This window comes from Zonotrichia leucophrys, chromosome 9 (assembly GCF_028769735.1).
Source record: "Zonotrichia leucophrys gambelii isolate GWCS_2022_RI chromosome 9, RI_Zleu_2.0, whole genome shotgun sequence".
NCBI classification, from domain to species: Eukaryota; Metazoa; Chordata; class Aves; order Passeriformes; family Passerellidae; genus Zonotrichia; species Zonotrichia leucophrys.
In genome coordinates this window covers 10,028,418-10,046,842 of record NC_088179.1, presented here as the reverse complement: position 1 = coordinate 10,046,842, position 18,425 = coordinate 10,028,418, and the positions used below count along the sequence as shown (strand labels likewise).

The window sequence follows — 18,425 nt, the reverse complement described above, 5'->3', positions numbered from 1 at the left end:
ATGGACAGCCATTCATATTTTTAAAGTTTTGTTCAAAGACAAGGTACATGCCTGTGCAGTACTTTTACAGAGCAGTAATGGACTACAAAGTTGTACAGCTCGTTTCTTTTAGAAGTCACAAGTTAGTCTCCAAAAACTAATTTTTAATTTTTCTCAACAGGTCATGAAAAATTAAATGTTTCAGAAGCATCTTCAGATGTCAAAAAAAGTAAAGGAAAAGGATTTGAAAACATTCACTATAGAAAAGCCAGGTTGCCATTCATTCTTGAAGGGAACTGCATTAATAAAGATAATGCAGCTGCTCAGGTCTCTGAAACTGTGAATGTTGTGGCTGAAGATGGCATCTCACAACCTGAAGCTAAGTCAGACCAGGAAATACTGTGGCAGAAGGAATTAGCTGAAAAAGGTACTTCATCATTTAGTACTACTAATTTGACTAGTGACAGTGAAAACTCAGCGCTTGTGTTAGAAGATGTATCTATAACCAAAATGGCCAAAGAGGAGCCTCGGGGTGACCCCACAGCGAAACACAGCAGCAAGGCAGACGGGGAAGATTGTGCAGGGATCAGGAAAACTGATCCTCCCTCCCAGAATGAGCAGGCGACCACAGGGCAGTACGCCACAAATTTAGCAGAATCTGTTCTGCAGGATGCATTCATTAGACTGTCACAGTCTCGACCCAGTTTCAGTGAGGAGGCTGCAGTCAGCATCTCTGTGGGAAGCTCCTGTAAGTTAGAAGATGCATCTGCTTCCCGATCATGGAATGAACTCCCAAAGATTGTCATAGTGCAAAGTCCAGACAGCTCTGAGAATGTACCTGACTGGCCAGGGTCTGCCTTCCCTAGCCTGAGCCACTGGGCTGAGGCAGAAAGCTCTGCTGAAGTTTCAGATTACTTTGAGGAAGAACACTCAAATGGACATGACCAAAGTGCACTGGAAGTGGCTCTGGCTTGTGCAGCCACTGTCATTGGAACCATTTCCAGTCCCCAGGCTGCAGAAAAGTTCCGCCGGGAGCAGGAAGCCGCAGACTCGAGAAGTGGAGCGGCTGCTGATGAGGAGGTGCACACAGCACCCTCACAGCTCCTCGACTGTGCTGGCACGGAATACTCCTTCCCATCTGCACTCTGTGGCATGACTCAAGTGGCAAGTGCTGTAGCCATCTGTGGCCTGGGGGACACAAAGGAGGACAAGTACCCTGCAACTTCCAGTGGACTTCTGTCTGCTGCTCAGGCCTCTGCAGCCATCACCCTGCATTGCAGCTTAGCTGTAGGAAGCAGCATGGAGAAGCTGAATGAGAGCATTGCCGAGGCGCTTCTCAAAGAGGCATCCGTAATTCTGACAAAACCCAACACATACAAAAATGTAGGGCATTTTATGGAATCCATGAACAGGAAAATTATTGAAACAGCAGCAAGACCACGTGTTCCACGTGCTGATGGAGTAATCAGGGATGAACTTGCACAAAACTTATCCAATATTATTCTACGACATTCTATGGAAGAGGTTAGGAAGAAGAGACAGCTACAAGCCCATTCAGAGGATGGCTCAAGTACACAAAACATTTTCACAGAGACTGCAAACGAGTTACTTTTTAATATAATTTATTTCACTTGCAAGAAGATGAACGACATAAGGCAACTTGAAGAGTGTTCTCCTCTCTTTTCCGAAGGCACAAAAGCAGAGAAAGTAACAAGAGCAGAAGGATGGCCAACACTGGTAACAGCCTGTGAAACTTCACACAGCCCCCTTGATCACTCTGCTGCTCAGCCATTTGGTACATCCTACAGCACCAGTACTAGCAAAGATCTTGAAAAGGTCACAAGCACTTGCAAGAGTGAGATCAAAGATGTAAATAGCAATGAAGGCTCCATACTGAATTCAGAACCAAGTGGAGATACAGGGCATAACATACTTGGTGCAAAAACATCTCCCAAGAAGAGATACCTGAAAAGAACTGCGCGAGACTGTTACAAATCCCCAAATCAGAGTAACAATCAGCATCAGAAGAAAGACTACAGATCATTTTCAGACAGAGAAAATACTCTTGCAAACAGTGAATGCAGGCACGGTGTTCAAGAACAGCTGTCTTCCAGTGCCACCATAAATACAGAAAACCAAGCCAAGATTAAGTGTGATTCTGTGCTAAATAATGATGTTCAACTTAGCTTATCTTTGTTAGGAAACCATGTGTTGCTTCCTTCTCAGCCTGTGCTACAGGTGAAAAATTCAAGGGACAAATATTGTATAACAGACTTTGCGGAAGAATTGGCAGAAACAGTTGTCTCTATGGCAACAGAAATAGCTGCCATTTGTCTAGAAAATTCAAATGGCAAGCAACCCTGGTTCTGTGCGTGGAAGAGAGGCAATGAATATCTGGTGACCCAGAGTTTATCATGCAGAACCATGAAAAGGAAGAAGGAAACCCATACCAATGGTTCTGTGGTTCGGAAGCACAGGGCACCTCGGCTTAGTGAGATCAAAAGAAAAACAGATGAGCATCCTGAGCTAAAGGAAAAATTGATGAATCGGGTAGTAGATGAATCCATAAACCTTGAGGACACACCAGATTCAGTCAATCTCTTTGCAAATGAAGTGGCTGCCAAGATCATGAACCTCACTGAACTCTCCATGGTTGACAGCATCTGGCAAGGTCCAAACCACCCCAGGAACAGACTGCACTGTGAAAGGTGGAGCCGAGCCAAGGCCTCAAGCTGTGAGAGCATACCAGAGGAGGACTCAGATTCCAAAGCCTCTTTCAACACCCTAGGCCTCATGAACAGCTTTGGTCACTCTCTGAGCCAGACAAGTTCTGTCTCAAAGCAGTCTAGTTGTGAAAGCATTACAGATGAATTTTCAAGATTTATGGTGAACCAGATGGAAAACGAAGGAAGAGGTTTTGACTTATTACTGGATTATTACGCAGGAAAAAATGCAAACAATATCTTAACTTCTGCCTTGCAACAGGTAGCCAAGAAAAATGGCCATCTTAATGTAAGACCAAGTTGCCCATCCAAACAGTCCAGCACAGAAAGTATAACAGAAGAGTTTTATAGGTATATGCTAAGAGAAATCGAAAAGGAAAATAAAGACAATGCATCATGCTCTCGGAATTCAAAGGACTGGTGTGGCAGTTTGCTGGCACCCTCTCTGCGGTCACCTTTCTGCTTCAGGCAGTCATCAATGCCCGACAGTCGATCCTCAGGCTCCAGGCTCACAGTCAACGTCCCAATTAAAGCAAATTCCCTGGATGGCTTCGCCCACCACCGCCAAGATTCCCTAAGTGTCCAGCCCGTCAGTACCGTGGCTTCTGCAGGGCTCTGCAAGTCTGACTCGTGCCTGTACCAGAGAGGCAAGACTGACCAGATCACAGACATGCTGATCCACGAGACCTGGGCCAGCTCCATCGAGTCCCTGATGCGCAAGAACAAAATCATCGCAGATGAGGCAGAGGCTACAGAGGCAGACCAGTTTTACAGTGATTCTCCACCACATGTGGAACAGTATGCAAAAAGACTGGCTGCAAATATTGTTGAAAGTGGTAAAAGTTTAATTGTTGTCCAGCAGGATTCCTTTGATTATACGAGCCGAGAACATGTGGAAAGCAAACATCCCCAAAGCACAACCCAGATACAGCCCAAACCCAAAACAGAGGAAGTAAATTTGGATGAGAAAAAAGAGCATGTGAAGAGCCCTGGAAGCCTCCCTGCAGGACAGCTCAGGGAAGTGCCTTTAATTCAGATAGAAACTGATCAACGAGATGAGCCAGATAAAGACTCAGAGTCCTTGACTTCATGTGGCCCATCTGGAAAGGGGCATCAGAGCACGGAAAAGCCTCCAGAAGCTTTGGATGGGAAACATGTGGTTTCCAGTTCCCCAGTAAGTAGGTAAGTGACAAAACAGCAAATCAGCACATTGCTTTGGTCTTTGGTTTATTTTCCCAGTAAAAGTTATTTTGATAAAGGAAGAAGAGTGGTACTTTTACAGAAATAAGCAGGATAAATTTTGACTACAGGTTTCTTTTGGCATAAAATCATCCAATCATGTGTCACAGTGATACTTTCTGAAGAAAACTTACATTGACTATGACATTATGGTATTAAGATTTAAATCTAATACTGCACAGACAAGTTCTCTCTCTACAGACATTTATGTCTCCCATAAAGCAGGAAAGATGGACCAAGTTTAAACTTTTATTTAGTGCCGGCTGGTATCTGAACTAAAAAATAGAAAAATAAAAATCAGTGCTAGTGTATAACAGACAGTAGGATTTGACCTGTACTTCTCTGCTATGCTTGTTGCAAGTAATGTTTTCTGTACCTGGAAACAAGATCAGACTATTGAGAGCTTGAGGTTTAACTTTGTGTTTACAGCCTGGAGCTACAAGTAGTAAAAATTCTTTAGTGAAGGAAAAATAAGAATAAAAGTAGCCCTCACCCCTTAGTTCAAGACTTCTCTGGCAGAATTTAGATAGGGAAAAGAACAGCATTTTATTTTAATGTCCTTTCATGGAGTTTGCATCACAGCTTACCACCCTCTCCTTACAGCTGTACTCCTTTTGTAAGGAAATCTGCAGCTTGCTTTTGTTGAGGTAAAGTGTGAGCCATCATGAGAGTGCGGTGCAAATGCAGAGTATTGCTGTGGGTGCTCTGAGGTGGAGGGAATGCTCTCTCTCAAGGTGTTGTCTCTTTATCACAGTACTTCATTGCATCTGTTCCTTTAGTGGTCTCTAAACTGCCAGTCTTGGAGCACTGCAGCACCTCATTATCTCAGAGTGGCAGAAAAAGTGCGGGTGCTGGTGTTAGAAACCATTTTGTAGCTCATTTTATTCTAGGCAGGGCTGTATTTCAGCATTTGACAAAGCTCTGCTTGAAGTGAGAAAGCAGATAGATTGTAAGCACTTCCCTGTGTACGGCAGCAATTGGGTGGATAATTACCGTGGTGTCACTAGTCTTTCATACTGACTCTCCTGCACTAACCTTCCTCCTCCTTAAAATGCAACCTGCTTTTAGTAAGATAAATTTAGAAATCCACCTATTTTGAATCTTGACTGCTTGAAAATGAAGTTATTTCTGCAGTTTACGAGCCCTTTCATCTTTTCCTCTGCCTTTCCAGCAGAGTTCCCAACATGGCTATGACATGGTTAAAGCAATAGGATTGGTAGGGCAGAATTGCTAAGCGGAGGCTACATCTGCCTGAGCATCTTGGCTCAGCAATGCTGTGCAGTTCTGGTTCAGCTTGCCTCCATTTCTGTCCATTGGCCTCATTTGCAGCATGAAATGCAGAGTTCTCCCAAAGCAATCTCAAATAGAAGCTGCCCAAGTGCTCTCCAGATGTGCTCCCATCCTTGCTGGGAAGGCAGAGCCTCCAGTGGTTCTTCACACAGATCTGAACTATTTGTGGCATGGCTGTCTGGACTAAGTCTAGGCTGAAGTGAAAACCTAAAAATATATATAATGTAGCTATAAAAGCATCAGTAGAAATTGCTCTGATCCACTCCTACTGCATGAAATTACTTGCTAGTTCAGATACAGGCACAAAGGGCTCCAGGCAAAATATCAAGCAGAAAGAGTCAATTAGGGGAAAAAAAAGCCATGAAGACCTTCAGCAATGAAAAAAAGCTGTTTCTTGTATGTAGGCAGTGCAATGGAGCCACAGTTACACAGAAACTGTTCCAAGTGACTGTTCACAAGTGGGGAACTGTCAGTTCAAAGCATCACTGGTGTGAGATGTAATTGCATAATGAATCAAACAAAACCCGAAATGCCAAGAAACATCACCCACACAATCTCTTGTGTTTTGGAACAGGACAGGAGCTGCCTGTCCTGTGCTAAGAAGCTGAGTGACACCCCTGCCCTGTGGCCTGGCTGCCCAGAGAGGGCAGGGGCAGAGCCCTGGGCACAAGGCTCGGGGTGGCAGGCACAGGGGCTTGGCAGAGCTGACGGCCAGGGGAGCAGAGCCCCAGGCAGGCAATTCCCATTCTCCCTGCTCAGGCTGCATCTCTGTCATCCAGCATTAATGCAGCAACCTCAGAGTGAGAGCTGGCAAAAAGAGATACCCACAATGATACTGTCCCAGTGTATGCCTAATCAAGGTGATTACTGAGGAGCAGGAGATTTCTGGTGTGACCTCCTGCTTTACCTGAAAGCAGATGCCTTAACCACAACTACAGATAAAGGTCTGAAGGCAAGAACTTCTCTAGAGATCCTGCAGAGGGTTATCAGTACTGAACATAACATAACATTGCTTTAATCCCTAAATTGCAAATGCAGACTATCCAGTGAATATAACAAAACTACAGTTTTGCTTTACTTGTTATTCTGGCACTACATTGATATAATTATTGGAGGATTGTTTTTCTTTGAATCAAAAGCCCAGCTTAGCTGTAAAACTGAGCAAAAATACAGTTTCTTTTTTTGTTTCTGTGTTTGTTGGGAGCATGTGTACATATATATTGCATAGACACATGCGTGACATATGTCAAGTGTGCAGAATTAAAGCCTTTTTCCCTTAACCCTGTACTTTCTAAACTCAGTCTGGGCTACATCTTCAGTCTGGTTTCTGACTGTTGCAATATTTTGTCCTTCCTCAGCCTAAGCAGTGAAGATCCTAAGGAAGGACATGGTAGACTCAGAGTCATTACTGATTCACAACTCACAATACTTTCCTACTTTCACTTCTCTCAGATCTACAATTTTAATAAAGTAGAAAACCCTGTCAAGAACTTTATTCACCCATTGCACGACAGGGATTTAGCAGCAATATATATCTCCAAGAAATTCTGTCATTCTGCAGTAACATATACCACATATTTCAATCACTGATTGACTGAAGTGCATTAAGCAATAAACCTTTACAGTGATCAGGTTTTTTATACGTGCTAAATCTTTCTGTGCAAGCTATGCATACTTAAATCTAGGGTTTGTGTTTATTTATAGCAGTCATAAGAAAGTCCTTTTTTAAAAGCATCTCAGGCCAGATGTTCTGCTGGACTCTATGTATAAATTATAAGCTTGTCCAATCTTCTGCATGTGTATAATTCTGCAGCTTGGTTGACATTAATGAGCAGCATTGCCTGAAGATTGGTGGCACCAGTTTGTTTGCTGTATTACATATCAATGTGCCTTCCCTATCGCCCTGCCAGCAGCAGCCCTCAGAGCAGATCGGATGCTGAAATCATCGGAGAGACCAAAACAGCTGAAGAATTTCCAGCCCATCTCAGCAGCAGCGAAGAGAGCACTGGCAGCTGGTCCCAGCTGGCCAACGACGAGGACAACCCTGACGACACCAGCAGCTACCTGCAGCTCAGCGAGCGCTCCCTCAGGTACCCAGCCCACCTTGTCCCTTCCCCTGCACCCTGTGCTCTGCCCACCAAGCCTACCCTGCATCAGCAGCGAGAGGCAACAGCTCGAGGTTTACTCAGAATACTGTAAAGAATGTCTAATGGCAGACTTTATCTCTTTATTTTTTAGTAAGGGAAAAAAATTACCCATGTTCTGATTCTCAGCCAGGTCTTTTTGCTATTGGTGAGTAGCTCGATTCAGACAAAGAAAAAAACTTCCTGGCATCACTAAAGTGTCTCAGTCCTACTGCAAAAAGGCCATTGTACAAGTTAATTTCTATAGTCTTTCTTTTAATTTATTTGCTGTTGTTTGCCTAATGTTTATCTTGGCACCTCCTTAGCCAAGATTGAAAAAACTGCCATTCCCAGCAGAAATCCATGCACTGAGAACAAAGATTGAGCCCTGATCTGATTAGACTGGCACAGGGGTGCAAATTAATAGAAGATGACCACCTTTTCCCTGAGTAGACAAATTCAAGAGCTCCTACTACTATGATCTGATTTTGTTCCAATTCATCTCATGACAAAAGTTTGAAAATGTTATTTAGTCCTTGGAGTTTATATAGAGTGGTGGTAGTTTGACTTCAGCCCTTTCATAGCATCAAATTGAGTAAGGTTTTTCCTTCACATGCTCTTAGACTATGTTTCAAAATATTATCAAGTAATTACATCTTTCTCTTAAGTATTAAGATGACAAGGAGGGAAGACATTATGGTAATGAAGCAGGGAAAAGAAAGAGTCTCTGTCAGAGAGCACTGTTGGCTGGCTGAAATGACTGAACAAAACATGGCTGTCAGTGCAGCTGAACAATCATCCTGGTATTACAGTATCAACCTTTAACAAGTCCTTGGTCAGAAGGAGCTGAAGTATTGTGCCTTTCAGCTCTGCACTGGAACAGAAATTGCTACAGCAAGTCTGAATGCATGGCATGCTGACAATGTCTCAGATTGTCTCAACACACTGATTAGGAGAGGAACTGTCTAATCAATCCATCTCATGTAGGGGAAAATACTGTGAGTTGGTTTTTCAGTAAAAATTAAGTGGTTCACTGTGACTTGCCACACAGAATTTGTTCATGGTAATTGACTTGCAGCCAGCAAATTCACAACCTGTCCATGAGACTATCACAGTATCTGCATAAACATTCACTGTCACATTTATAATGATGTTATAAAGTGAACTGGTAATATTTTTTCCAAATATCCTCAAGTGTGCTACTTCATCCTTGTGAAGAAGCCAAAGAGAATATTTCTTTGTATTTGTGGTCCCAATGAACAATTGGCTTTGATTAAAATCTCAGTCTTTCAGAGTAGTCAGAAACATGAGGGGCCATCCCTGTACCTGTGGGTTCCATCAGACCCCAAACAGTATTTGGGGTATGATGCAACACACTGAAACTGCTGCTGGTCACCAGTGTGGACCCACCCTACAGGTAAGTGTGTGATGGGCAGCCAGTGCCTTGCTCCTGAACTCCCCATGTTCACAGGGAGCTGGATCTTTGCAGGCTTCTTGCAGGACATCTCTGTACCTGCTAATCCTTCTTTTCAAGGACTCAGACTCCATTTTTGTTTGAGGCCAAGTGTTCATTGCATAAGCCATTCACAAGAAGACAGTCCACTTTTTTTCCCTGCAATTTACAGCATCACTTGATGCACCTGATACATGCTTGATCTACAACTATTTTAATAAAAGCCTCATGACTTTAAGCAGACTAGTGTGCTTTATTCAGGGAACCACTTGCTGAGCACAATTGATTTTATGGAACAGAGCTCCTCCCCACTTTGCTTTGTACAGAAATAAATTTTTAGAAGATGTATGGAGACATGTTCAGCACAGCTTGGCACTAATACTTAAACTTTTGCTTTGTCAGCAATGGCAACAGCAGTACAACTAGCAGTCTTGGCATTATGGACCTGGAAATTTATCAGGAGAACGTGCCATCTTCTCCTATGATTAAGTAAGTAGTCACTGAAGTGAGACTTGATGTTTAGTCCAATTTTAACTGCAAATCATTTACGCCACTGAAACCGTGCCAAGCCCTGCTTTGCACCTGCTGCTGTGCCTGCCCATGGCTTCAGGAAAAAGCACATGCAGGTGTCTGTGCAGAGTGAGGGCACCAGACAGTGAAAAATTACAGGAAAACCCAGTCAGGTGGATCTCTTGAGAACACAGATCCATCAACCACCCTGTCTAAAACACAGTTCTCTGTGATATCACTTTTCTGTCATCAAACCTTCTTCTCTGAATACTTCAGATATTATCAAAACTCTAGTGTTATACCAAGGAAAGTCAAGCAAATAAGGACCAATTAAAAACAATTTAAAAAAACCCCAATAGCATTCTTTCCAATAATAATAACAATAATAGTTTGGCCCACAGTAATTTCACCTGTTGTTTCTGGGAGTGTTTCTACTGAACGTGCAGTTCAGTTGTCAAGAGATGTGTGAGTGCATCCTGCATAAAGATCCTGGTACAACCTGCCAGCTGGTGAATGTCATTATGCAGCCAGGGATACAATGGACATCACATACTAAACATGGCAACTGCTGAAGTCAGTGACATCTGAAAATTGTCACAGTAAAATACAGACATCGGAAATTCAGCATTTCCACCCAGGTTATGAGACTTGCTGTGTCTTACCATAATGTCATTTGCTTGTCATTTTGTGAGCTCTAAAGATGCACAGATCCTGGTGAAATGTATCACATGACATAACTAATACAAGTACTTCATCCTGCTACAGAAAAATGCTGCAGTTCAGTTTTTCCTGATTCACAGATTAAATAATGAAATATGTTCAGCATTTTATTGTTTCATCCTATGTAACCTTTTTCTTGCAGTTTTCTAGGTCTTGCATTGAGGGAGAAGTTTATTCATCATGAAGCAATGTTGTAGACTGTTCCTAAGTATGACTAATAAGCTTTGTTGTTGTTTGTTTCTAAGTGAATTAGTAGAAGAAAAGGTTTTCCTTAAAGAACAGACAGAAAACACTGAGGGTAAGTTGAACTATATCAATTAAAACATACAGTTTGAAGATAACACAAGCAATTGCACAGTAACTAGTGGGATTATTTTTCCAGAAAGTACTTCTGAGCTTTCAGTGGGAACAGCCAACTGCCAAAAGGACCTCCTGGTGATAAACTTTGATCTGGAGCCAGAGTGCCCTGACGTGGAGCTGCGAGCCACCCTGCAGTGGATTGCTGCTTCTGAACTTGGAATTCCAACTATCTATTTTAAGAAATCTCAGGAAAACAGAATTGAAAAGGTAATGTTTACAGAATTAATTAATTTCTACATAACTGTAACAGTTATGATTTATTGAAGTTATTGAGCTTAAAAGCAGATGCAAAAACATCTTCATTATAGCAAGATGGCAACACTGCTGTTTATGAGAGAAAGGAATGAGAGGACAGGTGTGTCAGAACTTAAAGGATGTGAAATATGTAGCACATTGTCTATGGCATAAGAAAATGTCACCATGATACTTTGATGAATCTGTTCACCTTTTCATATCAATGATACATTAAATACTAATGCCCAAGGCAGAATTAACAGAGTCCTTTATGTGGCTGCATTTGAAAGGCTGCACGTGGCTTAGATGGAGTTTAAGTGCAAAGGTTTGAAAAAATAAAAATAAAAAACATTTCTGTGTAGACATCACATGTATAATGTTCACCTACATGGTCATTATAATGTGAGACATTGTTTGGACTTAAGATTTTCAGTCCTTATGCTGCTTCTGCCTTGCCTGTAACACTACAGCAGCCTGAGGTTGGTCTGGACTTGCGCCTGGCTGTTGATAAGCTGCTCCAGCTGAGGGTGCAGCTTTTGAGAGCAGGAGTCTCTTTCCGGAGAGAGTGGAGAGGCAGATGACTGAGAAACCTCCTGAGGTGTCAGCCCAAGCCAGAGCCAGGAGCAACACTGAAGTCCAAAATGGCCACAAGAAGTGCAAACTCTATTTCTGAATGATCAGCTGGGGCTCCTTTGTAGACCCCACCAAATACCAACCACAGCAACTTAGGAGAGACCTAAAAAGAGACCCATTTCCAAGATCAGCAAGAGAGCTTAAGCTTTAAGACTTAAAAACATGTTAGTGTTTAAGTCAATTAATGAAAAAAGTATTAAAAATCAGTATTTTGGTCTCTTATGGCAAGATCATTTGGAGTAGCAGAGATATTGTTTGATTTTCTTGAGTACATGCATTTGGGAATCATAAACATAATTTAAAATGCATTCAACAGCAACAGTCCAAATTGCATCTAATTAAAGAAACAGCTGTCAGCTTTACCCATGTGCTTTGGCAAACAGTTAATTCAATTGCAAAAATACACTAGAGAATAATGAAGCACATCCTGCCTACAACAGCATTCTTGGAAATCACGTGCCTATTAAATATCATTAAAATATATATTAAAAGTTTAGGCTGAAGTATGTAAATAGCAAACAGCTACACTAACTAGAGACACAATCTTTTCTTTTGTGCTCTAAAACTAAAAACAGAAGGAGCAAACTAATTACTGTGAAATTAAAAGAATTGAAAAGTTTTGATTTTCATTTATGTGCTTCAGAAGAAAAAGGGACCAGATGGATGACCCTGCATACCAAGTGGACAAAACTCAAGATTTTTTTTTTACAGCTGCTTAAGAACATATATTTAACCTCTGGTTTCTCAAGAAATTTAAAAAAAAACCCAAATACAGATACTGCCTATGTTTAAAACACTTGTGATAAATGTCTTCATGTGACAAAATTTCACAGAGTTCCCTCTCACCAGTACTATTTGAATATTTAAAATACTGTGGCATATATATATATGGAAGTACAGAAAATTAAACATAAAGTAAAATATAGCTAGTGGTAATGCAAAAATATTTTTTCAAGATGGATAATCTCACTTTCATTATTTTGACAATGAGTTGTTGATAACATGGCAAATAGCGATCCTTGACCAGACTGACTTTGTCTGGTTTTACTTTCATTGCAATAAATAAATAATTGACAGAAGCAGTTAATTTAGAAAATGCCATGAGAGCCCATCAGTCTTTGGGGAGCTATGGAACTAGAGAAATTAAGTTTTTATCAATAGCAGGAATGTTGATGTTGCTGTGCACTGAATGGTGCCCACTCCCTCATCCAGCTGTACATTTACAAAGGCTGGGCTAACAAGAGTTTGTGTCTATGCATTCCACCAAACCTTAGAAAATGTTCACCAAATCTCAAGTGTATTTCATGGTGTTGTTTTTATTTAGTTTCTAGATGTGGTGCAGTTGGTGCAGAGGAAGTGCTGGAAGGTGGGGGATATCTTCCAAGCCGTGGTGCAGTACTGCAAGCTCAGCGAGGAGGGCAGACAGAGCACACCCAGCCTGTTTGACTGGCTGCTTGAGCTGGGCTAACAAAGCTCCTGGTTCAGCTCTCCTGTTTTATTCCAGTTTAAATAAGCAGTGGTTTGTGTAATGCTCTGATTTCTGAACATCACTGAATAAAATGTGCAAAATGTACAAACTCTACATGAACAGCACAAGTCCGTGCCACAACTGACCCAGGAGCGAAGTGGATCTGAATTTATTGTGTCTGTGTCATGAGGGACTCTTGACATGTTGTGCTGTAGGATGCACTGTACTATGAGGGGATGGATTTTTAGCCTCCTGAATTAATCAACTACACAGTAAAGACTTAATTATCTAATATATTCAATTTTCATCAATTTAATTAAATCAGTCAGGTAAAATGGGATAGTAGCCTACCATTCAGTTTTAAAACAACACTGATATTTGTACAGTTTAACTGTTAGAAGCAGAGTGTGTTTCAGAATGCCTGGAGGCACCCTTGTCCCTAGATAATATTTATGGGTTTCTGAAATCCCCATAATCTGCTAAGGGGTAAAAAAGCTTTTGAACACTTAACACCTTTGCAGTTAGACAACACAATAAAAAGCTGCTGAAAATACATTTTAGTTTCTTCCCATGTGTTTATTTCTCTTCCATAGCTATTCCTGACTCCTGCAACCTTCCCAAAGAAATAAAATCCAGTCTCCTAGTTCCTATCCTTAACAGACTGATTCCCTGGGAAGCAGTGCAGTTCAGTACAGCCACACCTGGTAGATCCTGCACACAGCTCTGTGAGCCAGGGCAGCAGCTCTCGAGCCCTGTCCTGCCCCAGCCCTGCGACCTCGGGCAAGTCATTTCACCTCTGTGCCTCAGTGTCCCTGCCTGGCAAAAGGGAATCATGATAGTACAGCTGTTACCTAAAGTGCTGCTGTTGAAAGCACTATGTAACATTTTACATATCAATTAAGAGCAGTGAAAAAAAGAACTATTTTAATTTAGTGTAATTGAATAAATTGTTAATGAGGTGAAGAAATGCCTATCTTAAAAGAGCACCATCTTGTCCTAAAATTCTCAAGGTTAATTTTTGTAACTTAGAAAAAAGCAAAATGTTTGTTAAAATTTCAGCAGACATATGTGTTCATTTTGAAGATAACTGTTTGGACTATGTGTGAGAGTTCACATTCCTATAACATTTCTATAATTGTTTGATAAGATATACTCTGCTATTGTCCTGTTGAGATGATCTGTTGATATCATGCACTTAGTAATACATTCTCTCAACTCTGCCAAAGAGACTGGGTGTGAATTTAAACGTAAACATGACTTACAACATCACAGCTCTTTTGCAATTTGTTTTTTTGAAAATACTTTTCATCTCTCTTACTCAAATAGTGGAATAGAATACCTGCCTGCTTTTCCCAAAAAACTATTTAAGAGAAGTTTTATTTTCCATATAACAGTATATGCTTCTGTAATATTTCTTGGAAAAAAAAAACCTATCCTTTTGCACTAAATATTTTTGAAAATTTTGAAGTAGTTTTAAATAATTTATGAAAAAGAGCCATATTCTCAGTTTTATCTTTAAAACCATTACAAAACTTGCATGATTGCATCGCTCATTTGTTACAAAATACAAACTGTTAGTGAATCAACATCTAATGAGGAACATGAAATAACATGAGTAATTCTCAATCTACTCTGCAGTATAAACAGAACAGGAGAGGTCGCTTTACAGTCAAAAGAAAAGTGAATTCATTGCAAACACTGAACATAACTGGAGTCACTGGGCCAGCCCCTGAGAACTGCTGAGCATCTGTAACTCCCACTAACATGAGTGGCAACTCCGAATGCTCAGCATTTCTGAGGCTGAGAGCTAATGAAAAGCACCAAGAATTATAACGTGCTTTGTTTGAGTTAATGAATGGGAAAGTGTATTTATTTTTAAACCAAATACAGTTAGTTGTCAGTATACAATTTTTTGTTGTGATAGAATAAATGTTTACAAAGCACAAATATCATGACAGAGTTGTAACAGTGTGATGCAGTTTCTCTGTACAGTAGTTCTTAATGTTGCAATTAATTCAGAAATAAATTTATGTTATAATGTGTGTCCTCTTTGCCTTCCTAAAATGTTCACAAATGAGCTATAGATTTTTTTGACCTATTAAATACTTGCCTGCCATCCTTGGAGCTTCTCAAACTCTGCTTCTCAATGACAAATCTGATCCATGGCTCTGACCAAAACAAGGCAGAGCAAGGTCCAGGTCTTACCTCAGTGACAGAGCTACTTGGGTTCCACAGGTCATTCAAGAGATAAAAGGCTAAACATAACATTCTTAGTATCACAATAAAGATAAATGATACCCTGAGTGCCCAGCATAATTCCCAATGTACAAGCCTCTATCAGTGCTCACTCTGGCTGCTTTCAGTACCTGCACAAGTGAGCAGGAGGGTGGGGAGAGAAGTTCTGGACATTCCCTTCTCCTTATGTAAGTTCACAGGGGCATTTACTGCAATATTGTCTGGATACTTCAGGTATTTCTAATGCTACACATAAAAGGAAACCATCACTTCGCTGAATAAATCAGAAAAGCACTTGTCCATTCTTCTTTTTTTTTCATTTTTTAAAAAATGGGTATTGAATACACCCAAATGAGAACAACATACAGCCTTAGGTAAAAATCTCCCTCTGCACGAGCATGCTACAGGTTTTTAACATCAGGAGTGGCTGCTCACTATCTTTCTTGAGAAAAATTAGGATACAACAAATTAAAATCATATGAGCCGGATTCAAAGAAAACAAAGAGAGATGAGAAGCTATCAAATGAGAGGGTGCAAGGAACTGTACACAGGTGTGAGTGGGAGCTGGAGCAGTTCTTGCAGAGCTGTCTCAGGGATGCCCTGGCCAGGGCTGCAGTGCTCCCCTTCCTGGAGGTGGCTTCAGGGGAAGGTGCATTGCCACCCCAGGCTTGATTCTACCACCCACATAATGAAGAGCAACCTTTGGCCTGTAGATCTGCTACTCTTCAAAAGCAATTCTACTGTATTTGAATTAGATATTTAAAAGCTTTATTTTTTATGTTTTTCTGTTTAGGGTTCTTTTAATGTTAAGGTTACTAGAAGCTGAAAAACTATAATCTACCTCAATTTTGTTCATACCTCTGAAAATTTTGATTGTCTTCTACTAAATGAAACATTTATAGCCTGTGATTAAAATAGCCACCTGCTAAATTCAGTAGATAACTTGTCTGAAGAGGCCAGTTTGACACTTGCTCTTGCTCTGTTTCATGCAGAGCTGCATGACAAACAAGCACAGGAGTTCCACTGTGAATCCTGAAGCCTACATTTCAAAATGACAGAGGGAAAAAGCCCACCAGTCCATTGATAAAGAACCCACATGAGCTACTTAAATAAAACAAACTGCAGCTCAGAAGGAAAGCACATCCATACTAGCCATTTTAAGAACCTGAGTCAGAGCCAATCCTAAGCCTTTGCCATGTATAAGCAAGCCTATAACACCAGTATTTCAGTTTTGCCAATCCACTCTGAATCCAGTCATCACAAGGAACAGGCCCTCAGAAGGCAACTTGCAGCTGTGCAGTATTTAGCTGGACAGACAGCACTATTAGACAGCTGGACTATCAAACTAATTGAAACAATTTGCAGAAGAAAGGGCTGGGTGATGGGTACTGCATCCCCCTCCCAGCTTCAGCTGAGAATTAGACAGTAAAGTGCAGCAAACTAGCAAATAGAAGCAGGATATATATCCACATCTGTTTACTAACTACCCAGGAAATGTGAGTGATCCCACTGAAGGAGACAAAAAAAAAAAAAGAAATTCACACAAAATGCCACTTTGAAAACATGAGTGGGTGTGAGTATTACTGTCATCACCTATTCAGAAAGAATTGGAATCTCAGACGTCACAAGTCCAAGAACACCTCATGTGCTTACACGGAAATCCCCATCCTTGTGAAGGGTATGTTCTGTCCTAGAGCAGTTACATGACACAAACTTCTTTCCCAGAAAAACAGAATTGCAGTTTCACAGAGGTTCATCCTGAAAAGATTTCAAAGGTCTAAAGGACAGAAAGAATACAGCAAATATTTCTACAGCAACAAACCTAAGCACTTCAGGGCTCTCCTGAGGTAATCCTTTTCAATAAGGCCACAGGGAGCCAAGTTTGTCAGCATTTCAGGGTAATGTTGAAAGCTACATCTCCAACCACACAGTGACTAAATTAGCACTTGGATAGTATAAGGTGGGCAGTTTAAAAAAGTGCCAGGTAATAGGGCTTGAACATACACGTTCACCATTTTGGCTGAGGGACTAAAGTGGAATCAGAGAAAGGGATAAAGCTGCTGCCAGACCCACAGAATGGTTCCAGCAAGTTACATTCATGCAATACATTCCTAATGCCTATATCTATAATTTACAAAATCCACATGTGGGTAAATCAAGGTACAGAGAACCTAACATCAAAGCATTCACAGAGAGTATCCAGAGTACGACTGAAGCTCCTACAAGGTACCAAGCCAGCACCCTTTCCAGCAGTGCTGTGAATCACACCAGGTGGGAAAATATTTCACATATGAGCAGGAAACTTAGATAATTCAGCCTGAAAAGCAGTTCTACACACTCAAGAATCAAGGAAGAATAAGAAATAGAACCCAGATAGCCTGCCAGTCTAATGCATACTGTATTAAACCTCAACTCTAATTTCTTGCAAAAATAGAACAAGGGTTAGAAGCCAAAGCTATTACAGATGTCTGATTCACTAGCATAGTATAAGGAAAAAATCATGAAGGAAGACACAACAGGAAGAAAACCAAACTAAAAGATTAAGAGTGGGTGGGAGGAGAATTTAGTTTCTAATCACGGTCCAAAAAATATTTTCTACTTCGTGATAGTTCACAGCAAGTCAAATTTCAGTTTTTAACTACACAGCAGTAATTGCATACACCTCACCCAGTAATTTTCCTCCAATTTTGTCAGCTGGAAATCTCCCAGGACACAGGTGCCCATCAATCTAGGGACACTGAGCAATTCCAAACCAACACAGAACAGCACTGCCCTTCCTGGCCCTTTCAATTCCAACCTTCTGAGATACATTTTTGTCATTCAAAAACTTTGCACAAACACCTAGGAAGCACCACAGGTATTACAGAGACATTTGTGTCAGCCACTTTGCCTACTGGTGAAAGTTACATTTTAAATTATCTGCAGCTCTCTGCTCACTTCTCCCACAGCACAGCACTACGTGAAATAACCAGGAAATCTGCCAAGGCATGACAGGGACTTTTGTGTCTTCATTTACACACAAGGGTGCTGGCAAGCACTCAGAGGCAGTCCCAACACATCAGCTTTAGTAACTTCCTACTACATTTAACAACATTTAGAAGTCCACAGTCACCCAGAAATACAGAATAGAAATAAAATACCTCCAAGTTCATTCTCTGCTGTACACCTCCTTTCTCCCTCTTGGCCTCTTCATCCTTCTTTTGAGTCTGCTGGAGGACACCAGCCACTTCTACTCCTTCACTTATGCCCGCAAGGAGCAACTGCCCTTCCAGGTGCTCTCAAGAAGGGGAGCAAGCTCTGCACAGGTGAAACCTATTGGCAATTTCTGAGAGAGGAAAGCCTGGCTAAAAGCTCATTGCAGGCTAGTAAATGACTTGCAGGTGTTTCTCATCCACTTCTCTGTTTATGTCAGTTTCCTTGGATTCCAATCTTTGGCAAGCAGAGTTTCTTCATGCTGG

At 41.1% G+C, this 18,425-nt stretch overlaps 1 protein-coding gene and 1 long non-coding RNA gene across 11 annotated transcripts in view; one reads left to right on the top strand and one right to left on the bottom strand.

The window, feature by feature from the left end:
* Positions 1-14,774, top strand: part of SPHKAP (SPHK1 interactor, AKAP domain containing) — a 63,461-nt gene extending 48,687 nt beyond the window's left edge. For 6 of the 8 annotated variants that reach the window (XM_064720602.1, XM_064720606.1, XM_064720605.1 and 3 more), the window contains 6 exons: positions 161-3,884; positions 7,142-7,321; positions 9,210-9,296; positions 10,283-10,335; positions 10,420-10,604; positions 12,589-14,774. In XM_064720602.1, the coding sequence (XP_064576672.1) occupies positions 161-3,884; positions 7,142-7,321; positions 9,210-9,296; positions 10,283-10,335; positions 10,420-10,604; positions 12,589-12,732 (4,373 nt within the window). In that variant the 3' untranslated portion in view covers positions 12,733-14,774. The remainder of the gene's footprint in view (positions 1-160; positions 3,885-7,141; positions 7,322-9,209; positions 9,297-10,282; positions 10,336-10,419; positions 10,605-12,588) is intronic. The other 2 variants (XM_064720603.1, XM_064720604.1) reach the window with 2 other exon arrangements.
* LOC135451437 (uncharacterized) overlaps positions 1-18,294 on the bottom strand; it is a 65,985-nt gene extending 47,691 nt beyond the window's left edge. For 2 of the 3 annotated variants that reach the window (XR_010441325.1, XR_010441326.1), the window contains exon 1: positions 18,108-18,257. This is a non-coding gene — a long non-coding RNA (uncharacterized LOC135451437). Of the gene's footprint in view, positions 1-18,107 lie in introns of all 3 variants that reach the window. The other variant, XR_010441324.1, reaches the window with a different exon arrangement.
* Positions 18,295-18,425: the final 131 nt, after the last annotated feature.